The sequence below is a fragment of the Hordeum vulgare genome, chromosome 2H, assembly GCF_904849725.1.
Source record: "Hordeum vulgare subsp. vulgare chromosome 2H, MorexV3_pseudomolecules_assembly, whole genome shotgun sequence".
In the NCBI taxonomy this organism is placed as follows: Eukaryota; Viridiplantae; Streptophyta; class Magnoliopsida; order Poales; family Poaceae; genus Hordeum; species Hordeum vulgare.
In genome coordinates, this window is record NC_058519.1 from 142,839,824 (window position 1) to 142,865,642 (window position 25,819).

General features: G+C 42.5%; 1 protein-coding gene across 1 annotated transcript in view; it reads right to left on the bottom strand.

The window, feature by feature from the left end:
* Nucleotides 1-25,819, bottom strand: part of LOC123425900 — a 73,697-nt gene that overhangs the window by 33,157 nt on the left and 14,721 nt on the right. The window contains exons 2-8 of the mRNA XM_045109662.1: nt 13,196-13,224; nt 12,924-13,100; nt 12,583-12,659; nt 12,373-12,465; nt 11,741-11,840; nt 11,482-11,582; nt 11,291-11,390 (exon numbers count right to left, since the gene is read on the bottom strand). Coding sequence (XP_044965597.1) covers nt 11,291-11,390; nt 11,482-11,582; nt 11,741-11,840; nt 12,373-12,465; nt 12,583-12,659; nt 12,924-13,100; nt 13,196-13,224 — 677 coding nt within the window. The remainder of the gene's footprint in view (nt 1-11,290; nt 11,391-11,481; nt 11,583-11,740; nt 11,841-12,372; nt 12,466-12,582; nt 12,660-12,923; nt 13,101-13,195; nt 13,225-25,819) is intronic.

The following is a 25,819-nucleotide window of genomic DNA, read 5'->3' on the forward strand; positions in this document are numbered from 1 at the left end:
GGGTGGAGTGACAGTAGTACATGCACGCATGAGTTGGTCTACTTGCTTACATACGTGATGCCTATATGTAATGATCATTTCCATGAATAAATAATCCATAACTACGCATTTTTCTAGCAAATGCCCAACAATAATTTATTTACCCATCGTACGATTTCTACCACAAGAGATAAGCCTCTAGCTAAAACTATGCCCCGGGGTCTATTCACAAATATATTTACAAATGCTCCCAATACCTTGATGCCATTTATTTATTTCATTTTTTCCAATTTACAATTATCAACTATCATCTACATCACTAATTTTCTTGCAAGTAACGAGTTCAAGGGGATTGACAACCCTCTTGCCCGCTTTTGGTGCAAGTGTTTTCTCTTTTGTGTGTAGGCGGTCAAGATGGGAGATTGCGTGGTCGTCCTATTGGTTCAATAACCTTTGTTCTCACTTAGGAAAATACTTATCTATCTTGTGTTGCATCATCCCCTCCTCTTGTGGGAAAACCCCAACGTAGATCACAAGTACTAGGAAGGATGTCTAGCATTGTTGCCTAGGAGTATCACCAATTTCCTATGAAGTACCTTCTCACAAATTATCATTTACTTGTTCTACTTTTTATTTTATGTTATATTTTGTATTCTATAAAAATCCAAAATACTAAAATATTTATCTTTGCTAGTTTAGTGGTTTGCTTGTTTTGCTCGCTTGAATTTGCTACCATGTCTGATTTTAAAATTAATGCTACTTCTGCCACTAGTGCAGAAGTTATAGATATTCCAACTTCACCTCTTTTTGATAACGCTAAAAGAAATCTTGTTGAAGTTTCCAAGGATAATTTTTATAATCTTGCGGCTGATGATCCTTCTAAAAGAGAACCTACTATGCAAACAGAGAAATTCCGCATAGGTAGTGGTAGTATTATTTGGAAAATTGTAATTCAAGACTTTTTCGCTTGTGCTCGTTCATTACCCTTGCTAGGAGTAACTATGATTGCTATAACTACTAGTTGTGCGGATGCTATATCTTTTCTCATAGTTGTATTGGAAAGACAATTCGTTCATATCCATCCCATTGTACAATGGTTGTTTATAGAATTCTCTAATATTCAGGATGCTCCTACTAAACGTTAGCAACAATATTTCCCGTTCATGAGTTCAATCACATTATGCAGGAAGCTAGAGAAATATTTCCTCATTATATGGTTAGTGATGAGTGCCCACCTATAGAAGGAATTCTTTATGATTTGGAAGGAATAAGGAAGTTGAGATCAACGGATTATGTTGCTTATAATGAAAACCTTATAAGGAAATTTCCATCCACTAGTGTAGCGACGTTCTATACAAACGGTTTTTAACACCTTTTCGTGATGGCATTTTAAATCATCGCGTAGTGAGTGTGGGTGATAGGGGCGTCATTCCCACATGACCCAAAAAATCGTCGGGGATAGGGTGTGGGAATGCATACGTTTTGCATAATTAAGCGTATGTGATGTCGATATCTATCCCAAATGCGAGTCTTCACACAATTGTTTCTAATATCTCCAATATCGCAAACGCTCCATCCTTGCTACTCATTTGTGATCGCATTACCATCGCAATCGGACTTCTGTGGTTTTACCTTACCAGGTGCAGTCCAGGCACAGTCCAGGCACGTACCAAACTGGCTCTACTTTTACGATGCATGCCACATGACAAACATTTCATGATTGTAAAGAGTGTACGACAAGGCCACAATCACACACATATACTTTTCTCGCACAGTTTGCGATATTGTCTGACATCACACATGGTTTGCAAACGGCAACTGTATGCATGGTTACACACGTTTCCCCTCCGTGAACCATTTCAGATTATTATGTATATCACACATGTTGTGCTTTATAGTCTGTTCGCACCATAATGACCTCCACAACATATTTTCACCATAATTTAATTGTTGATATTTAAAATTGTACTGATTTTTGCAAATCGTGTGCAGGGTACACGCATGTAGAACATAATTTATCGCTAATATAATTCCTGCATTTAAAAATCACAAATTTTGAATTTGAGAGTAGGCAATTACTTAGTTCATATTGAACCATGTTTATTACAAATATAGTTTCAAGCATGAATGCATATTTCATATCGAACCATGTTGAAGCACAAACTAAAGAATGATGAACCATAGTTGTACTAAATATAGAGGCGAAAGACATTCTGGTTGCTAGAAAATGTGAAGCGGAATGCCCATATTGTGCCCACCTCCATGTGTAATGTGCGCACGACTCTAGGCCAAACCCTTGTGATGGCTGCTAGCCCATCCTTCACTGTCTTCATTAGGAATTCTTGATGCTCATTGTAGTCTCGATGAAATAATTTATCCTTCATTGCATGTCAACCAATCATGTACTTTGCGAGGTAATCTTGAGTAAACTGCTTTGGGAACGACTACAAAGGAAAAACATTCAGACATTACTGTGTAATAACTCGTTATGGGAAGTAAAAAAGAGAAGACTTTAGAGTTCGTAGTTACCATCCTACACCTCACCGTTGTGTTGCATAGAGCATAAACAAATAATTTGATTGCCACCGTTCGAATCTTTTTCCTAATAATCCTTATAGGTTTCCTCATTTGATGATGGTTCATGAAAATATCATTGCCCCATATGCAGAAAAGGTTGATGCATGGATCTTTGCCAAGAGCATATGTACCTACAAGCAACAAGTCAATATTACAAGCTAAAATGTGTCCAAGCCTGGATCTATATGCACTACATTATGGAATGACGCGGGGGGGGGGGGGGGGTTACAAGCCGAGGGATGAAATTAACCTCGGCTGAAAATGCTGGCCACTCCCATTGTTGTCATGTATAAGTAGTGGAAAGTCATGATAAGTACAGCAACCTTAACATCAAACAAATATAGCCAAGGTAAACAACATTATCTCCAAATGATAAAGATGATATAAAATGGAAGGGAATGTTAACTACAGAAGCATAAACAACCACCAAATATTGTAACTGAAACTGAAAATGAATAGAACGTAGCTCATGCTTAAACATCACACTAGATAAATGTGTCAAATTGAAATAAACAACATGTGTAGTATATGCTTGAAAACTGGACAAATGCTCAATTCAAATATAGAAGGAACCAAATATAACCATTCAAACTAGTATTGATGAAATCAAACTGCACAGTTCCGACTTGCACATAATCAACATCACATTGTGAATAACTGAAATAAAGAAGGCATATATGATCAGTATAACAACCAAATATACCCATTGAAAACTGTACAAAGGCTCACTTCAACCAACCTAACAAGAAATACAGATAAACATGGCATATGCTTGAAAACTGGACAAATGCTCACTTCAACTAGCCTAACAAGCAAATACAGATAAAAATGCATCTTCTTGAAAACTAGACAAATGATCACTTCAACCAACCTAACAACCAAATATAGATAAACAAGGCATCTACTCACTATAAACAACCAAATATAGCCATTCGTGAAACTCAAGTGGACAATTCATACTTAAACATCACATATCCCTATTGAACATTACGTTTTTGTAAAACTGAAATAATTAAGCAGGGCATAGTTAAAATATCGCATGGAAAAAATCTACTACAACAAAGGGTACAGTTTGGCTAGTTAGAAAAAGTAAGATTTGTTGATAGGATATTGCCTCACTTGTCATGGACGGGATCCTTCCAGTTGGAGGAACACAAACCCATGGAGCACTCTTTGATGTCGCAGATGCCTTGTTTCACCTTGCAAGACCCTTGGTGCCCTCCTCATGCTTGTGGTTGATGAGCTCTAACTTGGCAATTGAGGATCCCAAGCCACCGTCGCACTAAGTGTCCTTCAAAAATGACAAAATGGGCTCGATGGCATACAAGGATCGCAAATCCATGACCGTGTGGCCGAGGAGATCTGGAGCAGGGCCTTCGAAGAGATTGATGGCGGTTGAAATAGAGGGGTTGGGGATGGACCACTTAACCCGTGACATGGCATGTGTGAAGTCGTCGCAGTCGGCGAGCTTGATGTCGTAGCCAGCTTTATGGAGATACAATAATATGCTAGCCTACTAACGTGAAGCCTTCGACATGGCAACATAGGCAACGTCCTCGCTGGCTCCTACGCGAGCTGTTGCTCCGGGATCGACACGTCAGGACGAACAGTAGTCAGCTCGCCAACATCCGCCAGAGAGGCCATGATAAACCTCTTTTTAGCCGAACACACGTCGGGATCCCCGAGATATGTGGTCGGTCTTAGGATGTGACTCTGTGGAGTAGGGGATGTGGATCTGGTGGGGAGGGACACCGCAGGCCTCATCTAAAAATTCTAGGGGGCGATGGTATGGGAATCATTGGGTAACCTGAACTTAATTATATAAGCTAGGAGGCTCGAGCAGACTGGCAGGGGTTGGAGGCGCGGGTGGTGGCGGTGCCGGTGATCAATGGTTTGGGCGGGGGGCTGTGGAGGGGGGACGTGGGGTGTTGTTTGAAGATATGCCACTACTATTGAAAAATTTACTAATGGTGGGTGGAGATGGCTGTGTACAAGGGAGGCCGACGGTTCAAATACCTCGGCTACAAGAATTTTACTATAAGGTCGGTGGTGGAGAGGAGTCAGGACGATGGTTGAAATACCACGACAACTAAAATTTGGGTAAATGAATTGAAGTGGGGCTGGAGCAACCAATATGACACACAGTCGAAAAACAATATGCGTGTATGATAATAAGGAGAAAGTGGCAGAACCACTAATTTTTTCATCCCTGAAGGCGGGTAGTATGTTTTTTGATTTCTAGCTAGATGGTCTATCGCACACGGTTCTTCGTGTGATAATAAAAACTGTGTGTGGCCTTTACATGGCTGGTGTGTTTCTGCCTAGCCTTCTATGAGCATTGACACTGGCACGGGAAACCAATGGGAGAAGAGGCAGGAAACCGATGAGAGGAGTGGCGGAAACGGTAGCGTGTTTGGATATATAACACAAATAATATGGAAAACTTAGTAAAGAAGGAAGCCCGAGCTAGCAAGGAGCGTGCACACAGTGCTTACCCACGGCTGCCAGAGAGTTGACCAGAGCTACTTTAAATATTCACGGTTCATTTGCCTGTTTTTATACATACAATTAAGTTTCTAAGCATTAATTTAATGTGCATAATTCAAATTTGAACTACAAATACATGCTCGAGTGCACTAAAATGGCTACAAAAGTCATACATGTGTCCTTCAATGCTTGTTTAGGTCCGATGCAAAGAATGGGAATGAAATACAACCGTTTCGATGTGTGGCTCGGCCTCGAACATCCAGAATCTCAGTTTTTAAATCCCCGTAAATCCAAAACTGATCCGAAAATCATGAAACTTGGCTTTGTGTCACGACATGGCATATATCTGTCGTGGAAAAAATTGTCCATTTTGGGGAAAGCTTTATTACAAGCCTCTTACAAACCAGAGCTTCTCTCTCAAGAAGCCTCGTGGTTTTCATAGGGAAACGTGTTCCCCTTGTGGGTGAAACGATAATTGCTCCTCTTCTCGCATTGTATTGTTTTCTACAGGCACCATGGAATAACAGGGTATTTCTGCTGAAGTTTTAAATTATTTAGGTTGTTTGGCCTTTTTATACATTAATTGAGTTTTCTAGGGATTTAATGTCCATATGTAATTCAAATCTAAACTAAAAACACAAGCTCCAGTGCACCAAAATGGCTAGAAATATCATACATGTGTACTTGGGTGCATGTTTAAGTCACATTCAAGGAATGGGAATGGATTACAATCATATCAGTCTCCTTGCTCGACCTCAGTCATTGGGAATGTCGATTTTAATGTTCCCGTAAATCCAAAACTCACCAAAAAAGCATGAAAGTTGGTATGGTGTCATAACACGGCACACATGTATGTCGTGGTAAAAAAATTGTCCAGTCTTGGCCAATCTTTATTACAAACCTCTTACAAACCAGAGCGTCTTGCAAGAACCTGCATGGTCCCGGTTGGAAAATGTGACCACCTTGTGGGCGAAATGATAATCGCTGCCTCTTTTGGTCTTGTATATTTTTTCTACACGCAACATGGGACAATAGGAGATCGGTGCTGAAATTTCAAATTATTCACGGTTCGTTTGGCCTTTTTGTACATTAATTCATTTTCTAGGGATTTCAATGTCCGTAATCTAAATCTAAGCTACAAATACATCCTCCGGTGCATTTAAATGTCCAAAAAAACCATACATGTGTCCTTGGGTGCATGTTTAAGTCCCATGCAAGGGATGGGAATGGATTAGTGCTACTTCTTGACCTTGCGTTAGTTTTCCGTTGAACAGGAAAGGGTGATGCAGCAAAGTAGATAAGTATTTCCCTCAGTTTGTTGAGAACCAAGGTATCAATCTAGTAGGAGGAACAAGAAAGGCTCCAATGTTAGCACCTACACAAATGATCAAACACTTGCACCCAACGAAATAAAGGGGTTGTCAATCCCTTCATGGTTATTTACAAGGATGAGATCTAATAGAGATGGATATGAAAGATTGCAGAAAAGGAAAGTAAAAGAAAAGTAAATAAATTGAAAAAATTTATTTTTGGTATTTTTGGTGTACAGATCTGAAAGTATAATTGGAAAATAGACCCGGGGGCCATAGGTTTCACTAGAGGCTTCTCTCATGAAGGAAATAATACGGTGGGTGAACAAATTACTATCGAGCAATTGATAGAAAAGAGAATAATTATGAGGATATCCAAGGCACTGATTATGCATATAGGCATCACGTCCATGTAAAGTAGACCGAAACGATTCTGCATCTACTACTATTACTCCACACATCGACCGACTCCTACGTGCATCTAGAGTATTAAGTTCATGAAGACCAGAGTAACGCATTAAGTAAGATGACATGATGTAGAGGGATAAACTCAAGTAATATGATGAAAACCCCATATTTTTATCCTTGACGGCAACAATACAATACGTGCGTTGCTACCCCTACTTTGTCACTCGGTGAGGACACCGCAAGATTGAACCCAAAACTAAGTACTTCTCCCATTGCAAGAATTACTAATCTAGTTGGCCAAACCAAACCAATAACTCGAAGATACTTGCAAAGAATTCATAGGAGATTCAAATAATATTCATAGATAATCTGAACATAAACCCACAATTCATCGGATCTCGACAAACACACCGCAAAAGAGTATTACATCGGATAGATCTTCATGAAGATCATGAAGAACATGGTATTGAAGAACAAAGAGAGAGAAGAAGATGATGACCAACAAGTATAAGCGATCTATCGTAGTCCTTTCGATAAGTAAGAGTGTCGAACCCAACGTGGAGTAGGAGTAAATGACAAGTGGTTTTCAGCAAGGTATTCCCTGCAAGCACTGAAATTATCGGTAACAGATATTTGCGGGATAAGATAATTCGTAACGGGTAACTAGTAACAATAGTAAAAAAGGTTCCGCAAGATGGCCCAATCCCTTTTGTAGCAAGGGACAAGCCTGGACGAACTCTTATATAAGGTAAAGCGCTCCCGAGGACACATGGGAATTTCTGTCAAGCTAGTTTTCATCATGTTCATATGATTCGTGTTCGCTACTTTGATAGTTTGATATGTGGGTGGACCGGTGCTTGGGTGTTGTCCTTACATGGACAAACATCCCACTTATGATTAACCCCTCTCGCAAGCATCCTCAACTACGAAAGAAGAATTAAGACAAAGTCTAACCATAGCATTAAATTGGTGGATCCAAATCAGCCCCTTGTGAAGCAACGCATAAACTAGGGTTTAAGCTTGTGTCACTCTAGCAACCCATCATCTACTTATTACTTCCCAATGCCTTCCTCTAGGCCCAAATAATGGTGAAGTTTCATGTAGTCGACGTTCACATAACACCACTAGAGGAAAGACAACATACAACGCATCAAAATATCAAACTGATACCAAATTCACATGACTACTTATAGCAAGACTTATCCCATGTCCTCGGGAACAAACGTAACTACTCACAAAGCATAATTATGTTCATGATCAAAGAGGTATTGAATAGCATTAAGGATTTGAACATATGATATTCCACCAAGTAATCCAACTAGCATCAACTACAAGGGGTAATTAACACTACTCGCAACCTTACAAGTACCAATCGGAGTCGCGAGACGGAGATTGGGTACAAGAGATGAACTAGGGTTTGGAGATGAGATGGTGATGCTGAAGATGTTGATGGAGATGAGTCCCCTCCGATGAGAGGAGTGTTGGTGATGACGATGGCGACGATTTCCCCCTCCGGGAGGGAAGTTTCCTCGGCAGGACGGCCCTGCTGGAGCTCTAGATTGGTTCTGCTCAAGTTCCGCCTCATGGCGGCGGTGTTTCTTCCCGAAAGCTCTCCCTTGATTTATTTTTTCTCGGACGAAACTCTCTATATAGCAGCACATGGGAGTCGGAGGGGTAACAGGGGGCCCACGAGCCCCCCAGGCACGCCCAGGGGGCTAGGGTGTGCCTGACAGGCTCGTGACCTCCTGGTGGCTCCCCTCCAGTATTTTTTCCGCCCAGTATTTTTTATATATTCCAAAATAATTCCTCGCTGATTTTCACGTCTTTTTGAGTTGTGCCGAATAGGTATCGCAAACTTGCTCCTTTTCCAGCCTAGAATTCCAGCTGCCGGCATTCTCCCTCTTCATGTAAACCTTATAAAATAAGAGAGAAAAGGCATAAGTATTCTACCATAATGTGTAATAACAGCCCATAATGCGAAAAATATCAATATAAAAGCATGATGCAAAAAGGACGTTGCTACCTCTTGAGCTTGTGTTGGTTTTTCCCTTGAAGAGGAAAGGGTGATGCAGCACAGTAGCCATAAGTATTTCCCTCAGTTTGAGAACCAAGGTATTGATCCAGTAGGAGTATCAAGATGAGGCACCAATGTACCTGCGCAAAAACAAACAAACTTGCACCCAACGCTATAAAGGGGTTGTCAATCCCTTCACGATTATTTGCAAGGTGAGAACTGAAGGTGGAAAGTGCAACAAAGTAAAAGTGTAGATTTGAAAATATGATGTGAAGTAGACCCGAGGGCCATAGTGTTCACTAGAGGCTTCTCTCATGATAGCAAGTATTACGTGGGTGAACGAATTACTGTCGAGCAATTGATAGAATCACGAAAAGTCATGATGATATCTAAGGCAATGATCATACATATAGGCATCACGTCCGAGACAAGTAGATCGATACTGTCTGCATCTACTACTATTACTCCACACATCGACCACTATCCAGCATGCATCTAGTGTATTGAGTTCATAACAAACAGAGTAACGCTTTAAGCAAGATGACATGATGCAGAGGGATAAATTCATGCAATATGATATAAACCCCATCTTTTTACCCTTGATGGCAACAACATGATGCGTGCCTCGCTACCCCTTCTGTCACTAGGTGAGGACACCGCACGGTATGCACCCAAAACCAAGCGCTTCACCCATTGCAAGAATTATAGATCAAGTTGGTCAAACGAAACCCACAACTCGAAGAGAATTACAAGGATACAAAATCATGCATATAAGAGATCAGAGGAGACTCAAATAATATTCATATATAATCTGATCATAAATCCAGAATTCACCGGATCTCGACAAACACACCGGAAAAGAAAGTTACATCGGATAGATCTCCATGAAGATCATGGAGAACTTTGTATTGAAGATCCAAGAGAGAGAAGAAGCCATCTACTAGCTATGGACCCGAAGGTCTATGGTGCACTACCCACGCATCATCGGAGAGGCAATGGTGTTGATGAAGAAGCCCTCCGTGTCCGAATCCCCCCTCCGGCAGGGCACCAGAACGGTCCCCAGATGAGATCTTGCGGGGACAGAAGCTTGTGGCGGAGGAAAAGTATTTTCGTGGCTCTCTCTGATGGTTTTGGATTTTTAGAGAATTTATAGGCGGAAGAGGTAGGGCAGAGGGGCCACGGGGGGCCCACAAGCCTGCTAGGCCCCCCCAGGCCGGGGCTAGGGGTCTTGTGACCTCCCCCGAGGTCCCGTGCCTTCGTTCTCAACTCTCCTGCATATCTTATGTTATGGAAAAAAATCATTCCACAGGTTTTATTCCGTTTGGACTCCGTTTAATATTCTCTTCTGAAAAAGGTCAAAAACACGGAAAAGACAGAAACTGGCACTTGGCACTGAGTTAATAGGTTAGTCCCAAAAATATATATATATAATAGCATATTCATGCATACAAAACATCCAAAGTTGACAAGATAATAGCATGGAACCATCAAAAATTATAGATACGTTGGAGACGTATCAGACGTATCAACTCCCCACAGCTTAGACCTCGCTTGTCCTCAAGCGGAAGCTGAGATCAATAAATATGCCCACATGTTTAGAGATAGAGGTGTCGATAAAATGAAATACAGACATGCAGGCATCATGATCATATTTAGAACACCATTATCGTCATATAATCTCTTATGCTAAAGTGACAATTCCTTCACAATGTAAAGTATGGATCAAGAACCTTATTGAGAATTAACAACCAATAGTCTTTAGTCATTGAAGCAATTGCAATTTATCATAACATCAGAAAGAGTCAAATAAGAGCTTGTAGAGCAAGTCCACATCCTCAATCATCTTTTAGTCTTCTACAATTGCTAAAACTCACGCGGTACTCATGACACTACTAGGAAAAGGCCTGCTAGTGGCGCACCTATTTTGGCTACTAATGGCGCACTATAGGTGCGCCACTAGCATCACACCATTAAATTTTTTTACTAATGGCGCACCACAGGTGTGCCATTAGTATGGCAGTGCGCCATTAGTATAGCTTATGGTGCGCCATTAGTATCTGGTATACTAATGGCGCACCAAGAAGTGCGCCATTAGTTTAGCTCATGGTGCGCCATTAGTATCTGGTATACTAATGACGCACCAGGCAGTGCGCCATTAGTATAGCCCATGATGCTCCATTAGTATCTTGTATTCTGGCATATATATGTTTTGTTTCAAAACCATAAATTCAACAACACATAACATATATATCAAATATATAATACATAATATGTGCCCAATAGTTTTACTGATCCACAACACATAACATATATGCAAAGCTGCATAACAAATTTCATGATCCATATATCAAAATTCCATAGCATCCATACATCCAAAATTCCATAGCATCCATATATACATATAGTTCCATAGCATCCATATATACATATAGTTCCATACTATCCATACATACATAGCTCCATAGAAAATATAATACACAACGATACAACCCAAATATATAGGGTAGTGACCAACAACGGCACAGCTACCAAATTGCTGAGGTACATATGGTGATGTGTCAGGGAGAACCAATGAAAGCTTCTCCATGCAAAGAGTTATGTTCCTGCACTTATTCCTGCAAACCCAAAACTAAACATATTCAACAATCTGTAGAATTGAACCATAATGCAAGTCTGTGTGAAACTGTGAAACTTGTGTCTACCCACAGAAGGATTCCTTTGTTGATCCTGCGCCATGCATACTCCTCCCAGCCATTTGGTAATGCATCGATGTACTCTTTTGTGAGTATTGTGGTACTCTTGCGAACCTAGAAAAAAACAACTTAAGTCACTACATCAATAGCTACTGTGTTGCTCTAACAACATTATGTCAAGTGCCAACGCATCACTTAACGATGTCTTGCCGATTTTCAGTGAATTAATATAAACCACACGGATAAGTCAGTACAGTACATAAAATGCACACCTGCTCCCATGAGGCCACAGCTTCGCAGATATTGAACTCAAATGCCAGCCCTTCAGACTCTCCAGCTATTGGATCTTTCTGCAAGCACCAGCCATAAGAGCTAAGACAATAATCACAAAAATAAGACAAGCTGGTCTAACTACGAGAGGAACACCAGATGCCCGTGGTCCACCCTTGTCTATGTAGAACAGTTGCCAGGTACAAAATCAAATTAAAGAACAGTTGCCTGGCATCTGTTGAATGCTCAGGCAATTAGCCTAAACCGAGCCTGTGGATCTGACTGTTTGTTAGGACTCCAACAACACAACAGCAGGTTCATATCACTTTAAAATAACAAGAACTATGTAATGAATGATAACATAAATGCTAGAAATAGAACTAAAAGTTCGTGAACACGGCACATATAGCATGGGAGTAGAGCGCTGAAACACACAACAAGAGGCAACCAAACATCTCCAAGTGGTTCTTTAACTCATGATCACGCTTGCCTTTAGCTGGCGTCTCTGAATTTCGAAGCAAGGTTTTTCAGAATTTCAGCACTCGCGTCCACATTTCAGTGCCGCATGTCACTGTCACTCCAAGCCGCTTCCCCTTCCCCCACTCGCCATCAGCTTGCAGCAGGCCAGCAGCACGGCACGGCACTATCGACTATCCGCTCGGAGCCGGCAAGCGATCGGAGCCAAGAACGCCCCGCGACGGCGACGGGAACGTACATACAAAAATGTCTGCAAAGCGACCAGGTTTTATCCCAGAAAAAGTTCAAAGGTTAACATTTCACCCCTCTGCAAGAGCTAAGCTATACAAAAAAAGAAAACAGAGCATGGAAAATGAGTGCACCAAACAGCATCCACACCTTATCTGCGGTCGTGACGACAGATGCAACATTGGACCTATCGAAATTCTGAAGCCCCGAAATGATCTGCACGTCAAAAGGCCAATCACTATCATCAGAGTCCAGCAGGCACATTCCATCGTATCAAAGCAATGAAATTTCTATTGCTCTACACTTCAAACCCAGAGATGACTTCTAAACTTGCACTATCCATGCAGTCTGAAGATAAAACGCTACCACATCTATCAGAACTAGTGACAGATACAACACAGTGCCACATCTATCATCACAGTCTATCAAAGCAATGTAAATTTATTACTGCACGGAAGGTGTCAAGATAGAGAGTGAGACCCAGAGAGCACGGTTCTCACGGAAGGGCCTGAGGATGGTGTACTTGGTGGCGGCAGAAGCCGCCGAGGCACGGACGGCGTCCTTGGTGGCAGCGTTTGGGAAACTGGACGCTGCTACGCAGCGCCCGCGCGCTATACAGGCGGGTACAGCGGCCGCCAGATTTGGAAAGCCCCGTCGCTGTTAGTCCCCACCCATGTGTTGAAAAAGGCATGTTCATCCTCCCCTCCTTGCCACATCACACCACAGAGAAAATCAATCTAATGAAAATATACCTTATGTGCTACAACTCTCAGTTTTCTAGCTGGCATAGTTGGCAGAAAAGTGTATGGTAACATCACAGAGCTACGCTTGGTCTGATCCTTGCACTCCATAAACATGCAACATCAAATCCAAGGTCTTACTCCTTTAGTTATGACAGTGTGCATTGATTTTTCAAGCTAACTTATGAAACCCTTGGTGTTTATAAACATTTTTACTGCCACACCATTCCTACAAGTTTACAGAAACACCACTCATAACTGCATGAAAGTGCACTCTGGATATGTTATTGAATGTCATTAGCCTGGCAGATCGTGAACCTTGCCCGCAAATATTTTGATCCAAGGAGAATCAACTGCAACTTGGTGTAGATTTACATAGCTGTTGCAACTTGAAATTAACTATGCGGCTACAGAGGCGATAAGGACTGCGACGAATACTAAGACAGGAAGGGGAAAAGGAGGATCATTATTCTTCATTTTTCCACTTTGAGTGCATCAGAATCAGCCATACAGCATAGCTAGCAAAACCGGAGGGTGATTTGTCAAATGAGAGCTACAGCTACTAGGGTCATCAGCAGCAGTCCTAGTGGGTAAAGCACCTCTTAGATGACTGATTAGTCCATAACAAAGCAATTCTGGCATAAAAAAATTAAGTTAAGCTATATGGTGTGCAACGAAGCATCATCATACATATATAAACCATGATGAGTGTTGCTTCCTCCATGAAAATGTATGTTTCTTTCACACGTTGCTGACAGTTACAACCATAATGGCTACTATTTTCTGTTGTAACAAGGCAAGTTACATCTCACATCTTGTGCATAAGTGTATTATGACAATAGCTACTTACTTTAGTAAAGCTACTAGACATAACTAAAACTGTGATGTTACCATAAACATGCAACTTCAAATCCAACTTCAAATCTTCTCTGTTCCTTGACATAAAGGTGGTGCATACTAGTTATTTACCTTTAGTCTCTTATATATGAAACCCTTGGTGTTTTGCAGATGGTCCAACAGCCTGCCTGGTGTTGCTACTAACAAATTGACCCCCTTTGCAAGCTGGTCAGCTTCAGTTCTCCCGCCATTGCCACCAATTACATATCCGAGGGTTTGTGAGTGATACTTCATCAATTCCTTGGCAACATTGTGTGTGTGGACCAAAACAAAAATACTTGTGATTAAGAACAGTGAAACACAAAAGTGCAAGGCTTTCAAAAGTTGACTGGTAATTTGTTCCGTCTCGCTATTTGTTCAGTCGTTTGGTGGTTCTGTGGTTCGTCAGTCCCAGGAGTTACCAAAGCCAAGTCGGCAAGTTATAAAACTGCAAGAGAGAAGCTAATTATTTCTCACAAAAAAGGCATGCAAGATAGCTGAAACTTGAAAGAATCGAGAACTGAGAATCTACAGCCACTCATATACAAAGAGTGGCCAAGAAATAAATGTTCTATGCACATATCAAATAGGTTTAACTAAATATTCTGCCACTTAAGTTTTGCTCGTGGCGGAACAAAAAAAGTATAATTCACGAGGTAGCCATAAGTAAAAAGCAAGAACACAAAGACTAGGGAACATATAAATACATTATGAACACAAGTGAATTCAACACATATTTTCCTAGAGCAATACCATATTTTAAGAATTTCGAAAGTACAATGTCCACATAAGTAGGTAACTGCTAGACGTCAGTTAAAATAACGCTAGCCTAAAGCATTCACTGTGAAGCAGATGCAGACTGAACACTATGATCAGAGATCCCCAATCAAACAACATCAGATCACATTATAAAAAAAATCTAAGACCCTCAAGCTAAACCATCCAAACAAATCGAGCATAATGTAGATAGGCCCGGCAGGCTACTGATATGGCAACGGGTAATCTGACATCCGAGTTGCCATCCTAGAACCGAACTGACATCTTCAAACTCGTCAGCCCGCGCAATCCTTGCACTCCACGCACGAGCCATCTCAGAACCCGACTACTGACACTGCTAACTATGAGCCGCTATTGGAGTTTACTACAGATCCAAACTGGTAGCCGCGAGTTGCAGCCGCTCCACGCACCGGCCGTCTTAACCCGAACCGATCACAGATTCGCGAACAGTTAGAGGCAAACAATGCCTCGCGAAGACGGATTACAGATTCACGGATCTAGGAACGCGGGCGAGAAGGCTGGTTGGCGCGTAGGGGACACGAGTCGTGATCAATCAGATCCTGGCGTGCACCGGAGTATCCGGCAAGAGGCGGAGCAGAGCAAAACCTAGGGAGGGGGCATGGCGTGTGACGGGGAGCGGGAGAGAGAGGAGTTGCGCCGTACCTGAGATCCGCAAGGCACTAGCTATGGAGGGGCGGAGGGGGGAACGGACCGAAGGAGAACGGCGGCGGTCGTCTCGATCGATCCGGCGGCTTCCCTGGAAACATTGAGGTCTATTATGTTGGATATAAAACTAACAAGAAGCAATTGCAGCATAAATACCTCTAGAAGGGCTCGGATGGTGAGCTTGATGGTCTCCTTGCCAGAGGTGTCCTTGTAGTTCTTCTCTAGGAACTCCCTCATGGAGTTGGAGTTCCTCCCCGTGGCGTTGGCCTTCGAGGCGGTTCTCGTTTCAAGTTTTCGGGTGGAGCGCGCCGCATAGTTGGGGGAGCATTTTCGGTGGAGCGGAGGGAAACTGAAATTTCGATTGGGAGGGAAACACAAACTATTAATGGCGCACCACCTATCAATGCGCCATTAGTAACCAGGGTTACTAATGGCGCACGAGCAGGTGGTGCGCCATTAGTAGTTTTACAAAAAAAAATATAGTAATGGCGCACCACCAGCAGATGCGCCATTAGTAACCCTGGTTACTAATGGCGCACCACCAGCAGATGCGCCATTAGTAACCCTGGTTACTAATGGCGCACCAGCTCTTGTGCGCCATTAGTAGTTTTGCAACAAAAAAAATTATAGTAGTGGCGCACCACCAACAGATGCGCCATTAGTAACCCTGGTTACTAATGGCGCACCAGCTGGTGGTGCGCCATTAGTAGTTTTGCAAAAAAAATCGTAGTGGCGCACCGAGTGTGTGGTGCGCCATTAGTGTCCATCACACTAATGGCACACCTGCACATGGTGCCCCACTACTATATAGTAGTGGCGCACTACTTGTCTGGTGCGCCATTAGTGTCTATATCATCTAAAGCCCTTTTCCTAGTACTGTGAGATCAAAGTTTCAGTTGGACACAAAGAAAGATAGGGGCTTATAGTTTCGCCTCCCAACTATTTACCTCAAGGGTAATGTCAACAATAATAATTCATGATTACTTACTTCCAGGTTGATATATGAATATAGATCTTTCCCTAGCACATGACGCTTGCCAGGATAATGGCGAAATAAGGAATTGGTGTTGATCACCATGACTCTTATAAAGATAAAAAGTAAAGGTACAAGATAGGCCCTTCGCAGAGGGAAGCAGAGGTTGTCATGCTCTTTTGAGGTTTGGATGTGTGATCTCTTAGTGTGAAGGAACGTCACTTTATGTTGCCTCCTGTGATAAAGAACTTTATTATGCAGTCTCTCGCTTTTATGTCTTATGATACGTCTCCATCGTATCTACTTTTCCAAACTCTTTTGCCCTTGTTTTGGACTATAATTTGCATGATTTGAATGGAACTAACCTGGACTGACGCTGTTTTCAGCAGAATTGCCTTGGTGTTATTTTTGTGCAGAAATCAAAGTTCTCCAACCGTCCTGAAAATTTACGGGGAGCAGTTTTGGAAAATATCAAAAATATATGCGTCAAGTTCCACCTCGGGGGGGGGGGGGGGGTTGGCCAGTGGGCTACAAGCCCCTGCTCCGCCACCACCCCCCTGGTGGCGGTGGGCAGTCTTGTGGGGCCCACACGCACCTGCCGCCCCCAATTCCAGCTCTATAAGTTGCCTTACGTCCCAGAAAAAATAAAAGAGAAGTTTTCGTCGCGTTTTCGATACGGAGGCGCCGCCACCACCTGTTCTTCATCTGGAGGGCAGATCTGGAGTCCGTCTTGGGCTCCGGAGAGGGGAAATCGTCGCTATCGTCATCATCAACGTTTTTCCCTCTCCAATTGCATGAAGCTATTCGTCGTTCCTGAGTAATCTATTCGTAGGCTCGCTGGGTAGTGACGAGTAGGATGAGATCTATCATGTAATCGAGTTAGTTTTGATGGGGATTGATCCCTAGTGTCCACTATGTTCTGAGATTGATGTTGCTAGTACTTTGCCATGCTGAATGCTTGTCACTAGGGCCCGAGTGCCATGATTTCATATCTGAAATTATTATGTTGTCACCAATATATGTGTGTTTTAGGTCCGATCTTGTAAGTTGTAGTTACCTACTATGTGTTATGATCCGGCAACCCCGGAGTGACAATAACTGGAACCACTCCCGGTGATGACCATAGTTTGAGGAGTTCATGTGTTCACCAAGTGCTAATGCGTTGGTCTGTTTCTTTATTAAAAGGAGAACCTAAATATCCCATAGTTTCCTTTTGGACCCCGCTGCCACGGGAGGGATGGACAATAGATGTCATGCAAGTTCTTTTCCCTAAGCACGTATGATGACACACGGAATGCATGCCTACATCACATTGACGAACGGGAGCTAGTCACATATCTCTCCGTGTTATAGCTGTTGCATGATGAATATCATCCAAACAAATCACCGACCCATTGCCTACGAGTTTGTCCTACTGCTGCTGTTACTTGTTTTGCTCTGCTGCTGCTGCTACTACTGTTGCTACTGTTGTTACTTGTCTTGCTCTGCTGCTGCTACTACTGTTGCTATTGCTATTACTTGTCTTGCTCTGCTGCTACTATTGCTACTACTGTCGCTTGCTACTGTTGCTACTTGCTACCGCTGTCACTACTGCTGTTCCTTGCCACTGCTATTGCTCGTTACACTGTCGTTACTCGCTACTTTGCTATTACTACTGTGCTTGCAGATACTAATCTTTCAGGTGTGGTTGAATCTGACAAATTCAGCTGCTAATACTCGAGAGTATTCTCTCACCTCCTGACTGGTAAACCAACAAATTGGATCGAATACTCTACCCTCGAAAACTGCTGCGAACCCACGCGCTGGTGGGCCATCAACAACATTCTTCTAGTTTCATTGTCGGAGAGTGCTAGCAGCATTCTTCTAGTGCCGTTGCAGGAGAAGGTTTGTTGTCATAAGCATTCGTCTAGCTAACGCCAGAGATTGCACGATCAGCATCTTTATGGGGCCGTTGCCGGGAGGTATTGCTATATTCTCTGAGTCACTTGGGATTTATATCTGCTGATCACTATGAAGAATCTGAAGGATCCGAAGACCAAAGTCTTGCCCTCAACTACAAGGGGAGGTAAGGAATTGCCATCTAGCTCTGCACTTGATTCACCTTCAGTTATGAGTAAGTTTACGACATCACCTCCTGCTAGAAATCTTGATATGTCGCATGTGCTTGATGATGCTTGTGATACTACTGCTAGAGAAGCTATGCTTGATACTATGCTTGATGATACTATGCTTGATACTATGCCTGATGATACTATGCTTGATACTATGCGTGATACTGCTAGAGATGCTATGCTTGATACTGCCTTGCCTAATGATGCTAGAGATGCTATTTTGCCTGATGATGCTATGCTTGATACTATGCCTGATACTGCTAGAGATACTCCTTTGCCTGATGTTCCACTAGGAGTGTTCCTTGATGCTCATATTGCTAGAGTTACTGCCAATGCTCGTGATGCCTCTGATACTGCCGATATTATTGAGACAGAACCTGCTTTTGCTCCTGCTAGATCTAGCTCTCCTAGATATGAATTGCCTGTTATACCTGAGGGTTACATTATGGAGGGAGAGAGAGCTGAGGATTTTCTTGCGTGTAAGGATGCCTATGACGCTGAGAAATTACTTCTCAAGTGGAAGGAAAAATATCGGGAAGCTAGGATGAGAAATGACCCGAAGTTTGCCACTTCGCCTATCTTTGTCACCGATAAGGATTATGAATTCTCTGTCGATCCTGAGATAATCTCTCTAGTTGAATCTGATCCTTTTCACGGTTATGAGTCTGAGACGGTCATAGCCCATCTTGCCAAACTATCCAAAATAGCCAACCTCTTCACTAATGAGGAGAAGATCTGCCACTACTATATCCTTAAGTTGTTTCCTTTCTCTCTAAAGGATGACGCTAAAGTCTGGTTCACCTCTCTTGCTCCTGGATGTGTGCGTAGTCCCCAGGAGATGGTCTATTACTTCTGTGAGAAATATTTCCCTGCCCATAAGAAGCAAGCTGCCTTGTAGGAAATATACAACTTTGCTCAACTCCAAGAAGAGAGTCTTCCACAAGCTTGGGGGAGGCTCGTCCAGCTACAAAATGCTTTGCCCGATCACCCTCTTAAGAAGAACGAGATAATTGATATCCTCTATAACGGACTTACCGATGCCTCTAGAGACTACCTAGATAGTTGTGTCAGTTGTGTTTTTAGGGAACGAACTATAGAACAAGCTGAGACCCTACTGAATCACATCTTGATCAACGATAATGCTTGGATTATTCCCGAACCGCCTCATAAGCCAACTCCTAAGAAAAGAGGTATTATATTCCTTAGTCCCGAAGATATGCAAGAATCCAAGAAATCTATGCAAGAGAAAGGCATTAGATCTGAAGATGTCAAAAATCTACAACCTATCGAAGAGATCCATGGTCTCGATAACCCGATACAGGTACTAGAAGTGAATTCTCTGCGTAGGTTTGATGAGAGTGATATTCCTTTTTATAAACCTGCTAGCCTATGCTTTGATGAATTTGACAACTTTGTTGCCAAACAACAGAGTTTCAATGATTATGTTAGCAGACATTTGGAACAAAGTACTCATATGCTTAGCCATTTAAGTGCTTGTGTAGACAGAAATGTCAATGCTGTGAAGCTCCTGAGTAAACATGCCTCTAAGATTACTACTCAGGTAGAACAAGTCCTTAAAGCTCAGAATGACTTGCTCAATGAACCTAAGAGAATTGATCAAGATTCTCAAGGAATCAATGCTGATACACCTAGTCATCCTAAGGAGAAGAAGAAGGATGATAGAAACATGCACGCCAGTTCACCAAATACTATCACACCTGAAGAACCTAATGATATTTCTGCGTCTGATGCCGAAACACAATCTGGTGATGAACATGAACGTGGTGACAATATGGACAGTGATGTTCATAATAATGCTCAACCTAGCAATGATGATGATGTGGAGATTGAACCTACGGTTAATCCTGATAACCCACAACCTAAGAGATACAACAAGAATGACTTCACTGTTAGGAAGCATGGTAAAGAAAGAGGGCCATGGGTTCAGAGACCTATGCCCTTTCCTCCTAAGCCATCCAAGAAAAAGGATGATGAGGATTTTGAGCGCTTCGTTGAGATGATAAGACTCGTCTTTCTGCAGATGCGGTTAACTGATATGCTCAAGATGTCTCCGTATGCCAAGTACATGAAAGATATCGTGACTAATAAACGGAAGATACCAGATCTTGAGATCTTCACCATGCTTGCCAACTACACTTTCAAAGGTGGAACTCCTAAGAAACTGGGTGATCCCGGAGTGCCCACTATACCTTGCTCCAGTAAAGGCAACTACGTTAGAACTGTGTTGTGCAATCTTGGAGCCGGTGTTAGTGTTATGCCTCTCTCTCTTTATCGTAGGCTTGACCTGGATAAGTTGACACCCGCTGAAATCTCTCTGCAAATGGCCGACAAATCAACTGCTTTCCCTATCGGCATTTGCGAGGATGTGCCTATTGTGGTTGCTAATACCACTATCTTAACAGACTATGTTATCTTGGATATTCCCGAGGAGGATGCCATGGCTATCATCCTCGGAAGACCCTTTTTAAACACTGCAGGGGCTGTTATAGATTGCAACAAAGGCAATGTCACTTTCCACGTCAACGGTAATGAGCACACAGTGCACTTTCCGAAGAAACGATATCCAGTACATTACATCAATGCTACCGAAAAGACTTCATCGATTCTTATTGGGAGCTTTGAATGCCCTATTCCTCGTGTCAAGATGAAGTATGATTTGCTTGTTGGGGAGATACATATCCCCATTGAGGTGACTTAGTGGATATTCGGAAATTCTCCGTTCTCTTTTTGCGATTCGAGAAGGTTTTGTCATAAGGACTTGATCAATCCCATTGACGGATTTCTTTCGATGACCATGAGACGGATGAATTAGAGAGTCACATACCTCTGTTTTGAGTTTTCCTTCTTTGTTGCTTTTAAGAAAAATTATAGAATTAGTTTAGTTTTTCCTGTTTTCTGTTTTAGCGTCCCGGAGAAAAATACCTCGAACATAAAAGTTCTCCCATGGTCCTGAAAATTTAGTATGATTTTTGTGGAATTTTTGAAAATTGCTAGGCCTGAGAGCTGGCCTGGGGGCCAGACCAGTGGGCCACAAGCCCCCCCCCCCCACCGCCACCTACCCCCCTCGTGGCCGGGTGCAAGCTTGTGGGGCCCACAGGCACCCCCTCCACTCATTCCAGCTCCCAGCCTCTTCTTCCACCTCCAAAAAAATTGTTTCGCAGCTCAAACCCGTGTTCTTGCTCATTTGGCTGCGATTTCCGATCTCCTTGCTCAAAGCACCATTCTCCGAACCATTTTGGGGAAATTACTCCTTGGTAAGTGACTCCTCCATTGGTCCAATTAGTTTTTGATCTAGTGCTTTATCCTTCGCGAATTCTTGCTACCTTGGTGACCATGTTCTTGAGCTTGAAAAGTTGATTTTAGTTGGTCCCAAGTAGTTTTAGCGCGTGATACGGTCTCTAGGCACTAGTAGGAGTAGTTGCTATAAGGTGTAGGGGGTCTTTGTTCACTTTTCTCTTGAACTTCAAAAATTTCAGCAAAACGATATTATGTTCAGGAGGAAGTTTCATGGTCGTTCCTCAAGTAAGAAGGGTCCCCGTCTCTATTTTCGGGAGCCCGAACCTTTTCAACTAAGGGACGCGCCGGTGCAACCATGTGAATGGCCTTCCGATGAGTTCATGATCGAAGCAGTTTTCAAGGATGAGTTTGATGCACTTGTCCGCAATGCCGGGCTAGAAGAATTCCTCTCAGATAAATGTGAACAGTATGCTATGCTCACTGCTTCTTTCGTGCATAGATTTAAATTTTTAGCTGGTCATGACTCATCCATACTGTTTGATCTGTACGATAAATCCTATACCGTGGATCTGGAGGATTTCAATAGGATCTTCAAGATACCTGATGGGGGTAGTGTCTATGAGCCTCCTAAGTCTTCGGTCAGAGACTTTGTCTCCAGTATAACTGTTGGAGAAACCAGAGATATCATGCAAGCCACCATAGGAAGCATCCATTTCCCTGCCTTGCACTACCTTGCCCTCTTCATAGGTAGGTGCATTAACGGCAAGGGTTCACATTGTCACCTATGCGCTTCCGACCTTAGTATCCTTAAGAGCGCAATAAGAGGTGACAGGAGCTTCAATATGGGAGCTATTATAGCAAGGAGGCTGAATAAAAATGCCAGTGAGGGGGATTTATTTGGTGGAGTTTATGCTACACGCTTAGCAAATTTTCTTGGAGTATCCATCCGTCCAGAAGACCCTCCTCTCCGTATAGCCTACCTTGATCGTGTCGCTCTAACACGCTACCAGTTCCTTGAGAGAGATCATGGATCCCTCCTATACCGCTTGATATTTAACCGGCAGCGTGTTTTCCATATTACCCTTCCTGCTCCTGCTTTCTTTGACTTTCAGGTTAAACGAAGATACTACATAACCATAGGAGAGGCAGAGGAGTATGAGAGGGAGGCGACGGCTGCTTGACTTCGTGAGGCAGCTATTCAGGCAGTGGCTGCAGCACTCCCGTATAACACCCATTATGACTTTGGGTTTCGCCAGGATCATCCATGGGAGTAGACCAAGCTAGGCCAAAAGCCTAAGCCTGGGGGAGTACGTGTTCTCACTGATTTTACATTCTTGCTTATACTTTCACTTTGTTAGCCGGTGTTTACACTTTGCCACTGTATTATCCATGCTAGTTTCTTTTCGTTTTCTTGTTTTCTTGTTTTGTGTCCTTTTGAGAAAACCCAAAAATAATTTTCTTTCTTCTTTTGCTTGTTGGGAGCTTTCCCGTGTAAATAGTTTTCTTTTTCTTTGTGTCAAGGTAGAAGATATTGGTTACAATGCTTATTGGTTCTTGCATGCTTACCTGTTTAGCTTTCAAAGAGCCATATTACTTTGTCTTCTCCTTTGTGTTTGCGTGCAGATTCAGCTTAGTCCAATGCGCTTATTATCGTTTTCATCATTCGATCGTGCAAATGAAAGGCAACAATGATGATATATGATGAAGTGACTGAGACTGAAAAGCTGGTATGAACTCTAGCTATTTTGTTTTTGTAAATATGACTAGCTTGTCGACCCAGATTTAGCTTTGTTGTGAGAGAACCATGTTTGCAATGACAACTTAGAGATCATAGTTTTTGATGCCATGCTTATTTAGCTGAGAGCTTATAATGGTTTGTCTTGAATGCCAACATAGATTTTGAGATGACTATGATGTAGTATGCTAGGATGGTATTCTCCTTTGAATGTTTCAAGTGGCTTGACTAGGCGCATGTTCATGCATGTAGTTGAAACAAAATCAACATAGCTCTATAATGTTCGTGTTCATGGTGATTTATATCATGTTCATGCTTGCATTCAATGTTAGTCAAACTCATTGCATCTTGATGACTGTTGTCGCTCTCTAGTTGGTTGCTTCCCAGTCTTTTGCTAGCCTTCACTTGTACTAAGCGGGAATACTGCTTGTGCATCCACTTCCACAAACCCAAAAAAAATTCCATGAGAGTCCACGATACCTACCTATTTACGGTATCTACCTGTCGTTCCAAGTAAATTTGCATGTGCCACTCTCTAAACCTTCAAGAAATAATCTATTTTGCATGCCCAAACCGCTCATGTGGTGACAGAGGGCTATTGGTATCTTCCATGCCAGGAGTGTTATCCTCGACATGTGTTTATTCACAGTCATTCACGAGAAAGGGGCCGGTATTTGGGATGCCCAGTTCCACGCTTAAATCGAAAACATAACTGTAAAACAAGACTCCCCCCGGATTGATGTTAGTATGGACTGTACCCGAGGATTCGACTAGCCATGGAGTGTGATTGATTGGTGGTGGGGGAGTTAAAACTTTACTTTTATGTTTGGGAACCGCCTATAGCATGAGTAGCATGGAAGATATTGAGAACTCTTGGTCATTGCGTTGACAATGAAAGCATGCCACCCAAAATTATTATCTCTCTTTTCAAAGCTTGAGCTCTCGCACCTCTGCAAATCAATGCTTCCCTCTGCGGAGGGCCTATCTATTTATGTTCCTATCGAGTCATCCTCCTCTTATATAAGCACCAATTAGAGAGCACCTCTGTCATTTTTATGCTTTGCTTTTGATTGATATTGAGTATGACTATGAGTGGATCTTCGTTGCTATTAATTACAATGTTTAGTCAGCCCTTGATCTTTGAAAGTGCTCTGCATTTATTTTTTGTGGTCTCAGAAAGAGCTAGCGAGATACCACCTATTCATATTGCTTCACACTTGTCTTGATTGAAGTGTTGGTATTTGAAACTCATTATTATTTGCTCGTTAGCTGATTATACCATTGATATTACTTTACCGTGAGACCTTTCTGTCATTTGCTTATGTGGTTAACTTGTGATCTTGCTGAAATTCTGGTTATGAGTTAGACATAATCGCAACAACAAGATCAAACAGAGTTTGTCAAAGTTTTTCTTTCTCTCTCAGTTTGTCAACTGAGTTGCTTGAGGACAAGCAAAGTTTTAAGCTTGGGGGAGTTGATACGTCTCCATCGTATCTACTTTTCCAAACTCTTTTGCCCTTGTTTTGGACTATAATTTGCATGATTTGAATGGAACTAACCTGGACTGACGCTGTTTTCAGCAGAAGTGCCTTGGTGTTATTTTTGTGCAGAAATCAAAGTTCTCCAAACGTCCTGAAAAATTACGGGGAGCAGTTTTGGAAAATATCAAAAATATCTGCACCAAGTTCCACCTTAGGGGGTGGGCCCGTGGGCCACAAGCCCCTGCTCCGCCACCACCCCCTGGTGGCGGTGGGCAGGCTTGTGGGGCCCACAGGCACCTGCCGCCCCCAATTCCAGCTCTATAAGTTGCCTTTCATCCCAGAAAAAATAAAAAAGAGAAGTTTTCATCACGTTTTCGATACGGAGGCGCCGCCACCACCTGTTCTTCATCTGGAGGGCAGATCTGAAGTCCGTCTTGGGCTCCGGAGAGGGGGAATCGTCGCCATCGTCATCATCAACCTTCTTCCCTCTCCAATTCCATGAAGCTCTTCGTCGTTCGTGAGTAATCTATTCGTAGGCTCGCTGGGCTGTGATAAGTAGGATGAGATCTATCATGTAATCGAGTTAGTTTTGATGGGGATTGATCCCTAGTATCCACTATGTTGTGAGATTGATGTTGCTACTCCTTTGCCATGCTTAATGCTTGTCACTAGGGCCTGAGTGCAATGATTTCAGATCTGAAATTATTATGTTGTCACCAATATCTGTGTGTTTTAGATCCGATCTTGCAAGTTGTAGTT